Here is a 20,278-nt window from a genome sequence, read left to right on the forward strand (position 1 = left end):
TGTTTTGGGTTGAGACCCTTCATCAGGACCTGAAATGTCACCTATTGCTTTCCTTCCACAGATGCTGCCTGGCCTGCTGAGTTCCTCCAGATTTGTATGTTGCTCCAGTATAAAAGGCATGCATTACATCCCCAAAAAAAAAACAGAAAAATATGGGCCAGTGAGGGCAATGCTGCTTTGGCAATATTTTCATGAACTTTGATCAGGAAAAACTGATTAGACACATGCCAAAATTAGAAAGGATGGTCAGACCCAAGGGTTGGTTTGTGGTGAGAGATATTCTCAAGAGTGAGGGAGTCAGGATCCTTGCAACCATGATTGGCTTAAGGAATAAGAGGGGTGGTTGGGTGGGGGGGGGTCAAAGGGTGGGGGAAGGGGAGAAAAAAGGCCATAATTGAGAGGGAAAGGGGGTGGATGTGAAAAATTCCTGGTTGCAAATGATCCTGTCCTCTCACTCTTGAGAACTTCTCTCAAAAAAACCTTGGGTCTGACTAATTTTGCCTTTCCTTTTCCTGATCAAAGGTCCTGAAGATGCTGGCACATCAGCAAGGAAGGGATGGCAGACAAAGGGAGGGCAGCAAAAAAAAGTCCAAGGAAGAGGGTTTGGGCATGATTGAGGGAGGCAGGATTGTGTGCTACATCTGTACAGCAGAGGCTGGTCACCAACTGTCTTGGACCCTGCTGTGCAAGCAGGACTTCACCGCAAACCCATGACAGCTGATCCTTGTAAAATGTCTGACACAGGCATCTTCCACCCTTCAGGACTGGAATGGAAGCAAGTCATTCTCAATCCTGTGGTGAAGCCCCAAATTTAGAGCCAGGATTGGCGTATCTGTCAATGTCTCAGTACAGCAGGGAATCAATGGAGTCCAAACAGCAAGGCTAATCAAATCAGACAAATGCTTGTGATTTTATCTAAAAAAAAAACACCTTTTATTTCTTTTTTGTTGATAAAGCTCTTCATACATTGCAATTCTCATTAAAGAAAACCATTTACAAGCAGTTCCAGAGAAATTTGATTCTGTCTATAATATTCTCACACTGCTTGGACAATCTTTGCTCAGCTTTACAAATACTCAAGCATGGGGCCACCTGACGCATCATTTAGACCATGCGCTCCAAAAGGACAAGTCCCAGATCGGTTTGAGCGACTTACACTGCCCAGGAAACAGTTCAAGTCCCTTGCAGGTCAGAACAAAAAGTGCACCATTGGGGAGGTGTGAATCCCACCACAGAGCAGAGAGCAGACCTTAAATCCATAAACCCCATTAGATAAACATACACTACTGAGAAATACCAAAGCACTCACTGGGAAGCCAAATGCAAATATAGTCTTAATTGGGACAAAGTGTTTAAAATCAATCTTTTGCAAAATCCCTGTTGACCAATTCACTCCAGCAAGTTTTTCTCTTTAAATTTGTACCTTAATCTAAAAAAAATAGCAGCGCTGTTTAACATTTCACTGACTGTACCGAGATCTTGCATCACACTATTCAACAGGCAAGCTCATCTCTGCTTGGTTAAAACACACCTCATGTTTCAGCAAGGTCCTCATAAAAAGGAAGGTAGCACACAGGACGTAACAATGACGTAGCAGTGCAAATCAGATCATTACATTTACAGTTTTGTCTTGTTCAAAGATGAACTTGGAGCTATGATCTTCCCAAGTTCATAGCAGCAACTTGCAGGTGGGAGAGAAATGGGAGGCTGAAGTTCATACATCCACTAATCAAGCTAAACTCTCCATTCTAAAGCCTACTGTCTAAATGCCCACTTCAAGCCAGTATCACAAAGTTTAATATCTCCCTGCATGTCCATTAAAAAGGACACCAATTAAAAACCATTAAAGATAAAATAATTAGGATTAATTTTAGAAATGTTTAAAAATAATTTCCACTATCAAGCTGTACAAGGCCCATCTAGTCTCAATAGATTTACAGTATTTCAGATCACTGGAGTATCTGAGGGCCTCGTGGGGAAATAGAACATTGGATGCTCAATCCATTTACGACAGATTCAGCAGTAACTACAGGTTAGTATTTCCATCAGATTTACAATCCTATGGGAGACATTAATTTTATTATACAGTGTTGTAGAAGATTAGTCCCTCAAATTGTGTTAAATGCCCCAAAAAGGGGTGAGGTTCCTGGTTTCCTTTTCATAAATGTCTGCAATGACCCCAATGGGAGACTGCACCATTTTAACACTGTTCTTGCCAAAGAGTTTCCGCTCGTATTCTATAAGTTGCCTCCAGAAGCCCACATTGGGGCGAATGATGGGGCGGCGAGATTTGACCCAGTTATGAGCCTCCAGCAGGGAGATCTTGTGGAACTTCATCAGGTAGGCGATGCAGAGGGAGGCCGATCTGCTCACCCCGGCCACGCAGTGCACCAGGGCCGAGCCGTGCTTCTTGCTGATGCTGTGGATCTTGTCGGCAATGCTGTCGAAGTACAGGGAGAGCGGGGCGTGCGGCAGGTCGGCCACAGGCACTTTGACATACTCCACCTCAGGCCAGTTGGCGTTGGGGATCTCCATGGTGGCATTAATGATGCAGGTGATGCCCTTAGACAGGACCAGGTTGCGGTTGGCAGCTGCATTCCCACTGCTAAGGTAGAGGAATGGGGTTATCTGTGCAATCCCACCCAGCACCCCACCGGTCACCAGCCGGGGTTTGGAAGAGGGACCAGGCGGGGTGCGGTGAAAGAAACTTTGACTGCGGGAACTCATTGAAGTGTTGCCTTAACAGCTGGCTGCAATGGAATGTCAGAGGGTCCACAATCTGACTGCTGGGATCAAACTTCCTGCCACACACTTTCCCGTTTGCTCATCTTATTGGACCTGCAAAACAGTGTGAAAGAACATTATTACATCAAGGCAGCCAGCACACAAGCATGGTTGGCAAAGGTGGCATGCTTGCCTTTATCAGTCAAGGCACTTAGTTCAAGAGTCAGGAAGTTATGTTATGTTGCAGCTTTATAAAACTCTGGTTAGGCCACATGTGGAGTACTGCATTCAAATCTGGTCACCCCATTATAGGAAGGATGTGGAGGCTTTAGAGGGTGCAGAAGAGATTTACAAGGATACTGCCTGGATTAGAGGGCATGTGCTATGAGGAGGTTGGACAAACTAGGGTTGTTTTCTCTGGAGGCTGAGGGGAGACCTGATGGAAGTTTAAAAGATTATGAGAGGCATAGATAGACAGCCAGCATCCTTCCCCCCCACCCCCCCCCCCCCCCCCCCCCCCAGAGTGAGTTGAAATGTCTAATTCTAGAGGGTATGCATTTACAGTGAGAAGAGGCAAGTTCAAAGGAGATATGTAGGGCAAGTTTTTGTTTTGAAAACACAGTGGTGGGTGGCTGGAAAGTGCTGCCAGGGTGGTTGTGGAGGCAAATATGATAGAGGTGTTTAAGATGCCTTTGGATAAACACATGAACATGCAGCAAATGGATGGATATAGACATTGTGCAGGCAGAAGGGATGAGTTTACTTTGGTGTTTAATTACTAGTTTAATTAGTTCAGCATAACATTGTGGCTGAAGGGCCTGTTCCTGTGCTGTACTGGTCTATGTTCTAACTACGCACCAGTTTATAGCATTCATAAAGTTTGCAGGGGTCAGCTTTCATGCAAGAACACCCCTGCCCTTGGAAACAGGTCACAGGTTCGGACCTCACTAGAATTTGGTCAAGAAGTAGATTCTCAACTAAGATAAATGACAGCCTCTTCAGCCAAGCTGGTCAAGGTACTTAACAGATTCAGAAGAAATACCTTTCATTTACATTGCTTTAAGTTAGGAAACTATCCATAGTACTTCATAAGAACAAAGCCCAGAAACAAATGAGCCACATCAGATGAACAAAAACCTGGGCAAACACAGTTGCTCAAGAAGCACCTTAGACATTGAAAAGGAGGCAGAGGAGTGTAGGAATTGGAAGGGTTTTAAAAACAAAAAAGCAAGAACACCAATGATTCAGAGTGCAGATCAGAAGGCCAGGGGGAGACTAGTGGGAGGGGTGAGACGATGGCAGGATTTGTAATCAAGGATGAGGATTTTAAAACCAGAGGGCTTGCTTGACAGGGACATTATGTAGATCAGCAAGTATAGGAGAGAACAGTGGGCTGGGTGGTGCGATTTAGGATGGGCAGCAATTTTACGGTCTTAGCGTCATACAGAACAGACACCTTATGTGCACTGACCATCAACTACCCACATGCAATAATCCCATTTTATTCTCCCCACATTTTCCTCAACTCTCCCCAGATTCTGCCACTCACTTACACACAAGGGACAATTTAGAGTCACCAATTAACCTACTTACCTGCATATCTATAGGGATGTGGGAGGAAACCCATGTGGTCACAGAGAACATGCAAACTCCACACAGACAATGTTGGAGGTCAGGATCAAATACAGGAACCTCAAGTACGGGGGGTGGGTAGGGACAGGGTAATACAAGGGAGAGCTGCAAGGCATGTGTGGAAAATTCAAAACCAGCACCAGTCAGGAGACAAATTGAGGAGAGGGACAATTTTAGACAATGACAGGGATGTGGTTCAAAGCAAAAAGGCTTGGAGTTGTCAAACACCACTCCAAAGTTGTGGAGAGTCTGGCTAGGATGAAGTCTGTTGAAATAACAAATGTGCTTTCATTGCAGTTCTATGGCCAAGGAATCAGCTGGGATGATACTCTACACTAGTGTAGATCAGAGATGGAAGAAGGAGCACATCTCTTGGTGATTAAAGCAAATCAAAAATGATGAACCTCTGTGCTATTCCACTCCAAGTGCGACAGAAATGAGACTTCAGAAGGGAACATTGTTGTCTTCTCCCTTCCCAGATTTAAAAAAATTCAATGGACAAGACTATCAATTCTCTCCAGGAGTTTGAGATATTTGGCAGGTTGTGCCAGCTCCAAGCTGGCACAGTTCAGCCTGGGCCATGCACAATGAAATTCCTACTGCTGGTTGGAATCTTTCCCAGACGTGTCCCATTGGCTCACCCACAGAACTACTGAATGAGGGACAAATCTACAATCCATTCACTTTCTGCCACATTCAACCTCCAGCTCAAGAGAACACAGCTTGGGATTTATGGACTCTTGAATCCATAAAGGCAGCCAGGAGTTCTGAAAATTTCTAGTCTCTCAGACTGAAATACTGCAAATCATGCAGGAATGCATCACATTAAAAATAATTCATGCAGAATTAGTGGCCATTTATCAAGCTTCAAAAATGAAACATAATCTGAGAATGGTAATCAAATAGGAAGCTAGGAAAGCAATATACAAAAGAAACCCTGAAACAGCACTCAAAAGAATTTTATCCAAATTCCTTACCCACCAACTCAGATTAATTCCAATAATAATCATTATAAAAAGACATCAACATAAAGTTAGTAAGGCACAATGGCAATTCAAGGGAAAGTTTTCAGAACATTGCAGAGTTCAAGGTCAGAGTACTGACCGACAGTGTAGGGGCACTGGTAACCGGTAGTGCCAAACTACTCTTGCAATTTGTTATCTGGACTTTAAACAAGATGTTCTAACCAGAATATGCAAACAGCTAATTTACCTGCTGTGGGAGGTTGGGAAGAGGGGATTCCATGGTGTACAACGAAATCAAAAACATGCCAATGCTTGAAATCTGAAATAATAAAACTGCCAGAAACACTCAGCAGGTCAGGCAGTAACTGTTTCTCTCTCCACAGATGATGTCTCAGGTCAAACAGAAAGAAAACAAGTTGGTTTTAAGTTGCAGAAGGGGGGGGGGGGGGGGGGGGGGGGTAGGATGGATGGATAGGGCAAGGCCATCGTTGGCATGGGGCAAGTTCAGAGGTCATCTGGCTGATGGGTTAAATGGGGGCAATTAGAGAGGAAAAAAAATGAACAAAAATGGTAATGAAATGAGGGCTGTTGGGAGTGAGAACACAGAAGGAATATAAAAGTTGTGAAATGCAGGGCTACAGGATGTGCCCACAGGTCAGGCTGGGCTAACGTAGAGAGCAAATCTGAACCAATATCACAGATGGATGACTTCCAGCAGAAGTGGGCAGTTCTGGTACAAAGTGACAACTGGGCCTGAGATCTGAAATGTTCCCTTTCCACAGATGCTGCCTGACCTGCTGGGTGTTTCCAGCATTGTGTTTTTATTTCAGTGTACGAGTTGTTCCCCATCCGGTGGGGTTGACACAAGCTGTGATGGTCAAGGTGTTAAACTGTAAACATTTATACAATTAAGCAAAGGAGCAACGCACACTTAAATTCACAGGATCAGAGCTCACACCCTATTGAAGAGCTCGTTCAAGATACATCATCAGGTTCCATTCTTCAGCAACACCCATCACCCCAACCCCAACAAAAACCCTTCCTGAATATGGGAGGGAGGAACAACACTGGGCAAGGCTAGAAGCACAGGGTCATGATCACTGTGCCTCTAGACCCACCCAGACTCCCTCCAGCCAAACCGGCACTGGGATCAACCGAAAGTCTCTGCCAACAAGTGAACACTGGTCTTTTGCTCACATTAGCTACCTACTGTGTTACACCCAGTGCCCACACCAAATAGACACATCTACTGATCTTAGGACCTCTTGGTTCTGGTATGCAAGCTGGAGTCCGAAAGTCAGAATCTTACCCCAGTTTATATATTGGGGCTCTTTTTCCTCAAACCTTCACCATTGAAATTCATTTTGGCAGACCCATACCAATTTTTAAGTTCCATATGACAAATCGCCCTCTCTTCCCCTAATAACAGATGCTTCTCATCCTTTCTCACCCACATGTTCGTTTAAGTTGTCCTACAGTACCTGGATGCTTGCTTCCACATTCTAAGCACCCAAGAGCCAGCCCCAGTGAGCTCTCACAATCCAGCTGGTCAGCAGAGACCCCACTGAGGCACCACTTCAAAGTGCCCAAGCAATCCCACTGGGAAGGCTGCAAATTGCACTGGTTAATGCTGAGAGAGAAGAGACAGTGAAAGGTGTCTGACACGATATGGAAAACAGCAAGTAGTTCCCATAGAAACAGTACTCATGCTGTGCTATTCCAAACAACAAATCTCCAGCAGAATCAGAGCTCACGCCAAGCCAGTTCCAATGACACACCACATGCTCCATTTCCCCTTTCTGCATGCCACTGAACCCCCCCTTGATGCATCCAAGCAGGACAGTTCAAGAGGCGCAAAGCAGCGGCAGGTAATGCTGGCAGGGCCAATGATACACAGGAGGCAACTCAGGTGGAACAGAAGCACCACAGCAGATGGGCCAAATGGGCTGCAAATATGCCAGTTATATAGAACCCATTCAGGTGCAATACTACACTCCAAAACACACCCCAATCTCTTAATAAACCAATGCACTTCTCAAACTCTTGAAACAAATCAAGTAGAGCTAGCAAAACAAGAACAGCAGAAACCAAATGAAGGCAAGTGTGGGTTCCTTACAAAGGCAGAGGAGTTAAACAAATACTTTGCATCTGTCTTTGCAAAAAAAAAGTCAAATATCAGCAAATTGGGGTCAAGAAAAAGGGAACTTAAGGAAGCACAAGCTGGGAACAAAGTAGAAAAACTGGTGAGCTTGAAAGCTAAATCCCAAGGCCCTGATAATTTCTTCCCAAAGATCTGAAAGAAGTGGCTAGAAAGATGTTCTTATTATCACGTTCTCTATATATAAAATACATTATTTATAATATATTAGATAGATACACACACACACACACACAGGAATTATTCCTGTGGATTGGAGGGTAGGGAATGTGTCTGCACTATTTACCAGAGAGAATAAAAAGAACTACTAACCTGTTAGCCCAACATCAGTGATAGTGAAAATACTGGAATCTATAATGAAGAATGTAATAATAGAATACAAGGATTATGCAGAATCAACATGGATTTATGCAAGGAAAATCATTTTTGACTAATCTGCTGGAGTTCTTGGAAGATGTGACTACTAGAGTAGACAAGGGGAACCAGTGGATGTGGTGTAATTGGTTCTGCAGAAGACTTAAAAAAAATCACTGTCCTACACAGGAGGTTGGCCAACAAGGTTCGAGGATACAGAATTGGGACTAATGCACTGATATGGATTAACAATTGGTTATCAAACAGGAAGCAAAGAATGGGAATAAAAGAATTCTCAGGCTGTGACTGGCAGAATACCTCAGAGTCCTAGCTCTCCCCCCCCCCCCCCCCCCCCAATCTACATCAGTGATTTGGCCAAGGGGACTAAATGTCATATTTCCAAGTTTGTTGATATTAACCCAGGTGGGATGATGGGGACAGAGGATGCAAGGAGGCTTCAGGGGAAAGGGACTAGCTGCCCAAGCGGCTGAGAACGTGGCACATGGAACAGAATGTAGAAAAACCCAAGGTGCACCCAAGAGTGTTTATAAAGGAGCAAGACAGAGTGGTGTTGATGTTCAAAAAGGACCCAAGGTGTGCTTGTACACAAATCACTGTAAACCAATGTGCTGGTAAAGAAACAATTAGTAAAAGGCAAATTGTATGCTCGCCTTTAAATGAGATTTGGTTAACAGAAGCAAGGAAGTTCTACTTCAATTGCATGGAGCTTTGGTGAGACCACAGCTGAAGACCTGTATTGTCATTGAAGGAGTGTAACAGATCCAAACTTTTTCCAGGAATGACAGGGTTGCCCCACGAGGGGAGACAAGTAGACCAGATCTGTATTACCTGAGGTTTAAAGAAAAAGAATCTCACCAAAATGTCAGAGATTCTTACAGCATTCAGTGGGGTGGAGTCTAGAACCAGGGGTCAGTCTCAGAATAAAGGGGTAGGATGTTTAGGTCTGAGATAAGAAATTTCTTCACTCAGAGGTGGTGAATCTTTGGAATTCTGTGGAGACACCGTCATTGAATGCATTCAAAAACTTCTGGATATTTGTGGGAGTTAAGGAAAATGGAGATAGTTCAATAAAACAGTACCATGATCTTGATGAATAGCAAAACAAGCTTGAAGGTCCTATTCCACCTTCTGACCCAATCTGCAACCCACTTGGAAATACATTGTTGCTACTCCCACGCCACTGCACTCCCCACCCAGCCTCCATAATTCATCACCACCTTCACACTGCAGTAGGAACAGACATTCGGGGGGGTCTTCCCAATGCCCTCATCCAGTGAAGTATCTCAATGAAAAACCAGCAGAGATCATTTGAGAGTGAGGGAGTGAAAAAAAAACTATGGAGCAAGCTTTACATAAGATCAAAGACTGAAAACACAAAAAAATTGTCAAATGTGTCATCCCTAACACACAAGCGTATAGCTATAGGTGGGAAATGGGAATCTACACCATAATTAGTGACAATTCAGTGAATGGGAGGGCCCTGGGGAGTGTTGTAGAACAGAGGGACCTAGAAATACAGTTCTTTGGAAAAGTGGCACCACAGGTAGACAATGCAGTGAGGGTGGCTTTTGAAATGAGAAACAGAGGACTGCAGATGCTGGAATCCAGATGAAAAAAAAACACGATGATGCTGGAGGAACTCAGCAGGCCAGGCAGCATCCATGGAGAAAATGGTCCCAACCTGAAACGTTGACCGCCTGCTTTTCTCCACAGATGCTGCCTCGCCTGCCGAGTTCCTCCAGCATAATGTTTTTCATGGCTTTTGACGTGCTTGCCTTCATTGGTCAGGGCATTGAGTATTGTTGGGATGTTATGCTGCAGTTCCACAAGACATTGGTGAGGCTGCGTATGGAATTCTGTGTTCAGCTTTGGTCACCCTGCTATAGAAGAGATGCCAATAGCTGGAAAGAGCACAGAAAAGATTCACGAGGATGTTGCCAGGACTCAAAGGACTGGACCAAACATGGGCAAATGGGACTAGTTTAGATGGGAATCTGATCAGCATGGACCAGTTGGGCTAAAGGGTCTGTTTCCATGCTGTACAACTATGACCGAGTTATGAGCAGGCTAGGACTTTAGATGTATAAAATCATGAGCAGCATAGACACACACAGTCTTCTTCCCCAGGGTTGGGGAAATCAGGAAATAGAGGGCATAGGTTTAAGGTGAGAGGGAGAGAATAGGAACTGGAGGGGCAACATTTTCATCCAGAGGATGGTCTATATATAGAACAAGCTACCAGAGGAAGTGGTTGAGGCAAGTACATTTAACAATATTTAAAAGACACTTAGACAGGTGCATGGATAGGAAAAGGTTTAAGAGGGATATCAGCCAAACGTAGGCAAATGGGACTAGCTTAGATGAGTATCTTGGTTGGCATGGACCAGTTGGGCCAAAGGGCTCGTATGACTGAGATATGCGTCAATTCTGATGGTCAAACTTAAAGATACAAGGTGGTAAAATAACAAATGTGGAAATATGAAGTAGGAAATGCCAGACATATCCATTAGCACCAGCAGAGCTTCAGACAGACAGACCTGGCTATTGATTTAATTCTGCTGTGGATTTGGTCCAAAACAGCAACCTGCTTTTGCTGTTCTTTCTATAGATATTAATGCACACATTCATCAGATGCTGCTTGTTTTCCCCTTCTGCCATTACAGAAGTCTCACCGCAACATTTGACTTCTCCTGAACTAGCAAATCATTGAAAATTTTCACCAGTGCAAGAGGTACTTTTCACCAACCTCATGTATCCCATTCACTTTGCATAGAATTGTTTCAAATGCAGGTTTGTAATGATATTGCTAGGTAGAACTGTATAATCAACCTCAATATTGAAAATGTTAACAGACACTGACTGCAAATCTCTTGTTACTTTGCTTGAGAACACAGATAATTGTGATTTAGAATAAAGTCAGAACTGTACCAAAGCTGACAGTAACAGGGTACAAACACTGATCACCAATATTTGTTATTACAAATTAATAATGCATTCAGTGTTTAAATATTTATAAAATGGTTTCAATTCCAACTTTCCTCAGATGGATTTTCTTTCTTCCCTATAGCAATGAATTATATTTTTAAAAAATTCCAGCTTTAACAAGATTCAGATGTTGAAATTCAACCCCAGTAATACATACCAAATTCACACTGTAGTGAAAGGTGCAAACTTCTGAAATCGAGCCCTGCTTCTGAAACTCCAGTGTACAAACATATCCTGTCAAATGCTGATGTGGTTAAGTCTATAGCCTTAGTCTTCATTCAAATGATTCTCAACACTAGCCAATAAACTGTCGTGTTGTGGGGAGGGAGTTTGGCACAAACTGGTCTTGAATTGGGGTTGATGTGAGGATGCTTTCTAGGTCACAGTTTGTGAAATTGGTTTTGACTTGAAAGGCAGAAATACAGTGACAGTGGCTTCAAATTTCAATGCCTTGCAAATCTTTGCAAAGCAGCCACATTTCTATAATAGCAGCTATTACTTTACAGTAAATGCAGTCCAGCTTAATCCTGAATGTATAATGGGGGGGTAGAAATACCTCAAAGGCTGTTCTTAGAATAAAGACTTTTACAGGGCCTGCTAATTCACCCAGAGATAATGATGGGACGGAAGTGTATGTTGATATGGCAGCTTCTTGTCTGGCACTGCTGCATGGTGGCACAAGTGCTGAGGGCACTGGAGGTGCTGCAGAGGGCAACAAGACCACTGGTTATCATCGATGTATTAGGGTTCAGCCCAGGCCATCCAGTCTAACAGGGACACTGGTTGACAATGCCATGGAGGGGCAAGTGTGCACTCAAGCCAGGCGGCCATACAGAGCATCAGGCTTCAGCATCCACTGCTCTATGGGAACAGAGTGCTGGCAAGCTCCAAGAACCTTTAAGCCACTTGTTTCACGAGGAGCGAGAGAGAGCCAAGGTGGAACAGCCCAGGTTGACAGCCAACAAGAGCACTGCTGTAATGGCTCACAGAACTGACCGATGACTCAGGGTATAACACTTAGACCCTGCATGGAAGCTCAGACACTCCCAAGCAGGTGGTCAACATAGCTGACCATCAGTATGGTGAACCCCTCGAGTTGGGCTTCTTTGCTTTGGGCAGAGTTAAGATGGTGCCTTGGGCAAGTTCCTCTCTGGATAGCCCCTCCAGCTGCCTCTCACAATCATCTTAGTGCACTCTACTTGCTCCCATCCAATCTAGACATGGTGCCCATGTCAGCTCATTACTGCCACCTTGTCCTCACCTTCTGCCACTGAAAATGGATAAAAATATGGACAAGGGTTAATATTTAAACAAGCAAGGGTGTGCAGAGACAGACGGCTGGCTTTTGGAAGCAGCAGCAGTTTGTCACAGCATCTACAGTAAGGTTGCACTTGACATTTTACAGCTGTAACCCTTCTGATTTTCCACATCTCCTCCCCTCACCCTCCCAGCTCTTTGCATGGTGTTCGTCTTTGTCAGCTTCTTCAGGGCCAACTTGCACTGCTTAAAAATGACCAATCCTCAATATTAAATTCATTCCCCTCATATCCCACCCCACAAGCACCAGCTACCTACACCTCAGGCAGAGTACGGGCAAAACTCCTTGCATTCAGCTTCTAGTGACCAGTCATGTTGTTCTTTGGGTTGTTGTCTTAACCAAAGAGATTAAATGAAGTTATCTTTTATTTCCAATTGATCACATCCATTTTCTTAGTTCTGACTCAATTCCTTTAATTTACAAAAGAAATGCACCTTCCAGGATTATTTAAATATTTGATTGTTGTTAATAAGAGTTGGTTAAATTCAACTACACCAATGGACCACAGACTATGTTTGTTCAGTAACCAACCATTCAACCTTCTGCTGCCATTCCAGGTTCACTTTGGTCATCTCCTCTATGGTAGCACAGCCAACCTTGCTCAGCTGGACACATTTTCTGGGTACTCCCAAATCAAAAGATTCAGGCCACTCTTCTGGTATGAAGACACCACAACACCCAGACCAGAAAACCTTCACCACAAAGCCACAAAACTATTGTACTGATGACTCAACAGTCATAAAAACCATCTGGTCCACAGATGTCCTTCACATAGGGAAATCTACCATCCTTATTTGGTATGGCCGATGGATGACCTCAGACCTGCCCCTTGTGGTTGACTCTCGAGTGCCCTCTCGGGTGGCCACTCGCTGCATTCAAACAGAGGAAGGTTAATACTGGATGCACCACCCAGCATTGACCCAGACACCAAGTCCATATACAGCAGTGTCGCTTCCAATCCATTCTACTTTGCACAGACTTCCTCACAAACACCCAGAGACCGGTGTCTACTTTGGAGAACTGCCCCTCCAACTAGTCAAGCAACAGGCTGATAGCTGTACGCAGAATCAGTCCTTAGATACAGCATGCCAGACTCCTCCACAATCCCTGGGTGTACCGAAGCTGGCAGACCTCTGAGTCCTCAGCATTGACTCCAAATCCCATGAAGTCTCGTAGTATCAGATCAAACATGGGCAAGGAAAGCTCCACCTGAACAACACCTACTTAGCTGATGAAGGAGCAATGAAAATAGCAAGGCAGTCCACAATAGCATCAGTAAAAGTGACTACCACCCAGTCCTTGTGGAGACAAGTTCCCATCTTCCCACCAAGGATGCCCTCCATTGTGTTGTATGATAATTGGAACAGCCTCTGAATAAACTTGGCAGCTCAAAACTGGGCCATCCATGGGGGGGGGGGGGGGGGGGGGGGGGGTGCTATAGACAGACAGCACCACGACCTGTAACCTCACAGGCTGACACATCCCTCGCTCTGTCATCACTATCAGGCCAGGAGATCAAACCTGGTTCAAGGAGTGCAGAAGGACATGCTCGGAGCAGTATTAGGCACACCCAAAAGTGAAGAGGTACCAGCCCAGTGAAGCAGCAACACAGGACCACATACAATCTCAGCAGCATGCAGTAGAGCCAAGTAACCTCTCAGCCAGCAACTCAGACTGACGCTCTGCAATCCTGAGACATCTAGTCATGAATGGTGGCTATTGGGAAGAGGCAGTGCAAGAACATTTCCATCCTCAACAACAGCAGCACCCAGCAGGCAAAGAAATAAAATACAGAAACATTGTCAACCAGGTTCAGCCAGAAGTGCTGGGTCGATGATCCACCTTAGCTTCCTCCCAAGATCCCCACCATCTCCGAAACTGAATTCAAGCCAATTGGATTCAATTCGAGGTGATAATCAGGAAATTATAAGCCCCAGGTACAACAAAGGCTATGGGACCAGGCAACATCCCAGCTGTAGTACAGAAAGCCCACAGTCCAAAATCAGCTGTGCACTAACCAAGCTGTTCCCACTACAGTTACAACACTGGCATCTACAGTATGGAAAATTGCCCAAGTACACATCCAGTATAGCCAATTACCACTAAACCCATCTGCTCTGAATCCAGTGACAGAAGGTAGTAACAGTGCAATCAAGCAGCATTTACTCACCAATGCCCAGGTTGGGCTTTACTAGGACCAGTCAGCTGCAGGTCTCACAGACATGGACAGGAGCTGAACTCCGGGGCAACTGAGAACTACTACCCTTGACATCAAGGCATTTGATCAGGTGTAGCATCAAGAAGTCCCGCTAAAATTTATTCACTGGGTAATAGTTTGGAGTGATGCCTTGCATCAGTTGTGTTGTTAGAGGTCAATCATCTCAACCCCAGGAGTTCCTCGGAGCAGGGTGCGAGGCCCAACAACCATCTTCAATGGCCTTCCTTCCATCACACGGTCAGAAGTGGGGGTGGGGAATGTTACATTACATTCACACCTCAGCAGATCAAGTAGGCCATGTCTGCTGCAGCAAAACCTAGGCAACATTCAGGTACGGGGTGAGAAGTGGCAAGTAACATTCATGCCACAAAAGGTGCCAAAATATCCAGTGAGAGACTAACCACCTCCCCTTGATATCCAGAGATATTATCAGAGTCCCCCATCAAACTCTTAGTTTGGGTGGGGTGGTGGTTGGAAAAAGAAGAAAACAAAAAGTGTCATCATTGAGCAGAAACCTGCACCGAGTGATTCACCTCCTGACATCAGGACTTTCTGCCATCTACAAGGCACAAGAAGTGTGATGGAACATTTGTCCGTTTGCCTGAATGAGGAATGTAACACCAAGAAACCTGGCACCATCCAGGATAAAACAGCCTGTTTGATTGACATCCCAACTACACATCCATTCCCTCCATCTGGCCACAGTGTGTACCATCTACAAAATGCATTGCTGTTACTCACCCAGGCTACTCTGACAACATCTCAAACCCATGATCTCTGCTGTAGACAAGGGACAAGGGACAGATTCCCCTCACAGGAAATATACCCCCATTTCTTCACTGTCACACCAAGTCCAAATCCTGGAATGTTCCAGCCAACAGCATGGTGTGAGTACCTTTGCCAGAAGGACTACAGCAGTTCACCACAACCTTCTCCAGAGCAGTAAATGCCTACCTCACCAGCACTACCCAGTTTCTGGAAAATAATTAGAAGGTACCCATACTGGCTCTGGAGGCATTATCCATTGCTCTTTTTGCCCACCAAAAATCTAACCACTTTGTTTTTGAATGTCCAACCTCTTGTAGCACAATCCAAAACAATCAATGTGGTTAAAATTTAATTTACTCCTTTTAGTTACTGACTCACTGATCAGTAAAAATACATCATTCAACTCATCGAGATGGGCCACAGAGTGGCACAGCCAGTAGAGTCGCCGCCTCACGGCACCGGAGACCCAGGTTCAATCCTGACCTCGGCTGCGGTCTGACTGGAGTTTGCGTGTTCTCCTGGTGACTGCATGGATTTCTTCCGGGTGCTCCAATTTTTTTCCCTGATCCCAAGGATGTCTGGGTTGATAGATTGGTTGGCCACTGCAAAAATTACTCCTCATGTGTGAGTGGTAGAATCTTGGGGGGGGGGGGGCCGCAGGAGAGGGGGGGACTATGAGAACATCAGATTAGTGTAAAGGGGTGGTTGATAGTCAACACAGACTTAATGGGCTAAAGGGGCCCCGTTTCCATGTCATCTCTCTCCAAGACTCTCAAACCCTTCAATTTGAACATGTAGATTTCTGTGACCCTGCTTACAAAAAACATTATCCTAACTCATGTCACAGTTGAATCTTGACTATACCCTTGCCATGACTTTTGCTTCCTTGTCAAATAGTCACTTAGATTTTGATAATGATCCAACTGCAACCCTTATGAGGATTAATGTCATTTCTGGATCAAAAGGATTTCTTCAGCAATGAGTCATTGAAATCCATGGCTGCTCTCAAAATAATGCTTAGCTTTTTCCTCTATTTTGAGATGTTAGGTCCTGCAGTCTTCGCACCCATGACAGTAGTTAATTTCTTCTAATGAATTTTGATACTCAATTTGTGGACAGATTGTGATCTGAATATCTACTTTGAAACAGAGGATGTTAATTAATATTCGAGTTTAAAAACTGTCCAGTTTTTGCATGTAATGGTGCAGAACATTATCTTTCAGAAAGATATTTTCCTAACTTCCTTCTTCTATTTCCTTACACGTGCTTTCGGAATAAACAAATTAGTGGAAATATTCAGCAGGTCAGACAACGTTTTGGTTCAAGCTTTGGTTGACAACCTCTCAAAATAGCCAAAGTCAAGTTAGGTAACAATTCAAAACACTCTTCACCGCAAAGATGCTGCCTGACCCAAGTGTTTCCAGAATTGTGTCTGTTTCAGATTTACAGCATCTGCAATATTTTGTATTATTTTTGGGATAGGATTTGAAAAGATTTACAATTGGCTGTGCGTCAGATGGTGCTACACAGTCAGCTACACCCCAATTACACCCTTCCCAACACAGAGACAGAGGCCATGTGCGAGTCGACTTGGCTGGGATACATTGATAGACCAAGGGTCAAAGAATTGAACAAAAATCTTAATCATCTATGGAAGTATGACAATAGGACCAGTTGGTGATCTGTCCAGAGGTAGTCATGGATTAGAATTTGGGCAATCTAGGATTTGCAACTAGACCCCAGACTACTTAATTCAAAGTCATTGATGCAGACTGGGGTTAAAAAAGGGATATTTTGGCTCTTGTCGTATGTCAAAGGAGGATATGACAGCCTTGTACAGACTGGAGATTTACTGGGATGTTGTCAGGGCTGGAGACTTGATTACAAGGAAAAGGTTGGATAGGCCAATGGTTTTGTTTTTGTTTAGAGCAGGAGGAGAGATTGAATTAATGTGTATAAAACCCAAGGCCTAGATAGGGTGTGGAGGAAGGACTAATTTCCCTTGAGAAGTCGATAACTGGGTTGGAGGAGAAAAGAGGGAGAGAGGAAAGAGCGAAAAGTTAGAAATTGGGAAAAAGCTCTTAAGCAAGTGAATGGCAGGGGTCTGGAACCCTGGCTGAAGGATGGTGGATGCAGAAACCTCGGTGCTTTTTTTTTGAAAAAGCAACATGCACTCAAAGTGCCTGCAGATCAGGCATTGGGATAAATCAGAGACCAAAAGACCTCAGATGTTGGAATCTGCAGCAACAAGCAATCTTCTGGAGGAACCCTGTGGGTCAAGCAGCATCTGTGGGGAAGAGAAATTGTTGATGTTTTGGGCTGAAATCCTGCATTAGGTTGATGCAGGGCTTCAACCCGAATGTCGACAATTCCTAGGCTGTTCCAAAAAGATGCTGCTCAACCCGCTGAGTTCCTCCAGAAGACTGTCTGTTACATTGGGATAAATCAGTCTTTTCCCTGCTGCCATGGACTTAACATGCCAAACAGCCTCCCGTGTTGTTAATGTGGGCAGGGGCAGCTAGTAGAGCTGCTGCCTCACTAGAGGCAAGGGTTCAATCCTGACTCCCGGTGCTGTCTGTGTGGAGTTTACACATTCTCCCTGTGACTGCCTGGGTTTCTTCCAGGTGCTCCAGTTTCCTCCCAAATCCCAAAGACAAATGGGTTGGTAGGTTAATTGGTCACTGCCAATTGCCCCTAATGTACAGGTGAATGGTAGAACCTGGGGGGAGTTGATGAGAATGTGAGGTTAATGTAAGATTAGTGTAAATGGGTGGTAAACAGTCAGTGCAGATTTGGTGGGCTGAAGGGCCTGTTTCCATGCTACATTTTTTCCATAACTATCCAATTACAATATATACCACTGAAGGCTGTGCAATTCAAGGAATGTCAGTCTGGTGTGAATTAATGAGGCACTTGCTGCATGACCCACAGACTACAATTGCAGCTCAAAGTGGATTTTAAACTTTGGGAGTGCTGGAGGCGTGCTGATACACAACTGTGGCTCTGTGCCTCCACCTACACTGTAGGCCTACGCCCGTTGCTGGGCAACGGATTGGGCTGGGTGACTAATTCATCTGCTACTGCCTAACCCACAGGCAGCTTGTACTGAGGGAGGATTAACAGGGTTATGGGTGCCCTGCATCAATTATTGAAACAAAAAGAGACAAGGGTTTATTCTCAGCTCATTAAAATGACAACACTCTTGCAAAATAAATTGTTAGATAGGAGCCTTCCAGCATGCAGAGCTTCTTTCTGTCCAATTTCCCCATATAATTGGGACAAGGATTTAATCATTGGAACTTGGTGAAATCTGGAACTCTGCTAATTGCCTCGTTTCCAGAGTAACCTAACCACAACGTTTAAAATGAAGTGAATTCAGAGCATACAGTTTTTTTTTGGGGGGGGGGGGGGTGGTGGGAAGAAAACTCTCCCTCTAGCAAGAAAACCCAGGAACAGGAGGTCACAATCAAAATTAGACAGCAAGGCCACAAGAGTCAGGAAACCTTTCCACAAAGGGTCGTGGAAATCCAGAAGTTAGTCCCCAGACAAGAGGCTGTGAGGATGATGACAACTAATATCTGATAGATGTGAATGGAGTTACACCAAGAAATGGAATAGCAGGCAAAATGGACTGGAGACAAAGATTAATCACAAACCCAGCACAGGGTGGAACAGGCAAGAATGGGTTAAAAACTAGATAGGGCTGGATGGCCTAGTCACTGTTCATTAATCATGGCTCATCTTTTACCAGCACAATTTCCTTAACTTCCACTGAATGAACACAACAATCAAGCCTCTACAGTCCTTTGAGTGGAGAATTCCAAAGATTCATCATGCTCCAAGTGAAGAAGTTTCACATTTCAGCCAGTATTCCAAGACTGTCCCCTGGTCCTAGATTCCTCAGCCAAGGGAAGCATCTTCCCTGTATCCAACCTGCTCAGCCCTGTAACAATTGAGAATTGATGAGATCTCCTCTCATTCTTGAGGTTAGAAGAATGCAGCCTCGTCCACTCAATCTCTTCTTATATGGCAAAGCAACATCCCTGGAATTGGTCCAACAAATCTTCACTCTATACCTTAGATCAAATACATCCTTCTAGGTAAGGAGACCAAAGCAGTGCGCAGTACTCCAGCTGTGGCCTCAAAGTCCCATACAACTGCAAAAAGTCTTTCTTGCTTTTATTTAAATCATCCTGTAAGAAAAGGCAAAAGTACCATTTATCCTCCTAATTGTTGGCTTCAATCTGTGCAAATAACACCTTGGTACCTTTGAACATCAACACTACCCAATCTCTCACTTTTTAAAACGGAAAAGTAGAGGATCCAAAACTGGATGAGCTTACATTTTTCCCGCATTATATTCCATCTGCCATATTCTTACCCACTCCCTCAGCTTGTACATATCTCTTGGAAGCTACTTTACATTCTCCGTACTTGCAATCCCACCTAGTTGAGTATCATCAGCAAACCTGAAAATGTAACATGCATCCCGCTCAGCCAAACTGAGGGGAAAGGCAGTGAAAATCTGGGGCCCAGGCACCAATCCAAGGTACCCCATCTGTCTCAGCCTGCCAACCCAAGAATGCTCAGTTTATTCCTACTCTGCCTTCTGTCCAATAAATAAATAATTCAGAATCTACACATTTACCTCCACCACCCAATTCCTTGTGCTCAAACCTTGAGTAACCTCCTACATTAGACCTCATCACCCAAATACATACATCCACTAGTTCTGCTCATCTAATAGCCATCTCCCATTCCTTGTCCAGTCCATCACAAAAACCAGCCTCCCTCCACTGACTCCAAATCAGATTTATTATCACTGACTTATACAAGTGTCTACATGTGCTACTGCCTCAGGAAAGCAGCCAACATAATCAAGGACCCCTCTCAACCCAGGCATCCTCTCTCTGCCCTCCATCCCACCCCCCAGTTGGGCAGAAGATACAGGAGCTTGAGAACACGTACCACCAGGCTCAAGGTGAGCTTCTATCCCACTGTTACAAGATTCTTGATCAGACCTCTAGTATGATAAAGATGAACTCTTGATCTCTTAATCTACCTTGTCATGACTCTCACACCTTATTCGTCTACCGGTACTGTACTTTCTCTGTAACTTTAACACTATATTCTGC

General features: G+C 44.4%; 1 protein-coding gene across 3 annotated transcripts in view; it reads right to left on the minus strand.

Annotated features, from left to right (window-relative positions):
* Positions 1 to 916: 916 nt before the first annotated feature.
* Positions 917 to 20,278, minus strand: part of dusp14 (dual specificity phosphatase 14) — a 29,341-nt gene continuing 9,979 nt past the window's right edge. For 2 of the 3 annotated variants that reach the window (XM_052035452.1, XM_052035455.1), the window contains exon 2: positions 917 to 2,838. In XM_052035452.1, the coding sequence (XP_051891412.1) occupies positions 2,119 to 2,727 (609 nt within the window). In that variant the 5' untranslated portion in view covers positions 2,728 to 2,838 and the 3' untranslated portion in view covers positions 917 to 2,118. Of the gene's footprint in view, positions 2,839 to 5,568; positions 5,641 to 7,791; positions 7,831 to 20,278 lie in introns of all 3 variants that reach the window. The other variant, XM_052035454.1, reaches the window with a different exon arrangement.

This window comes from Pristis pectinata, chromosome 21 (genome assembly GCF_009764475.1).
Source record: "Pristis pectinata isolate sPriPec2 chromosome 21, sPriPec2.1.pri, whole genome shotgun sequence".
NCBI classification, from domain to species: Eukaryota; Metazoa; Chordata; class Chondrichthyes; order Rhinopristiformes; family Pristidae; genus Pristis; species Pristis pectinata.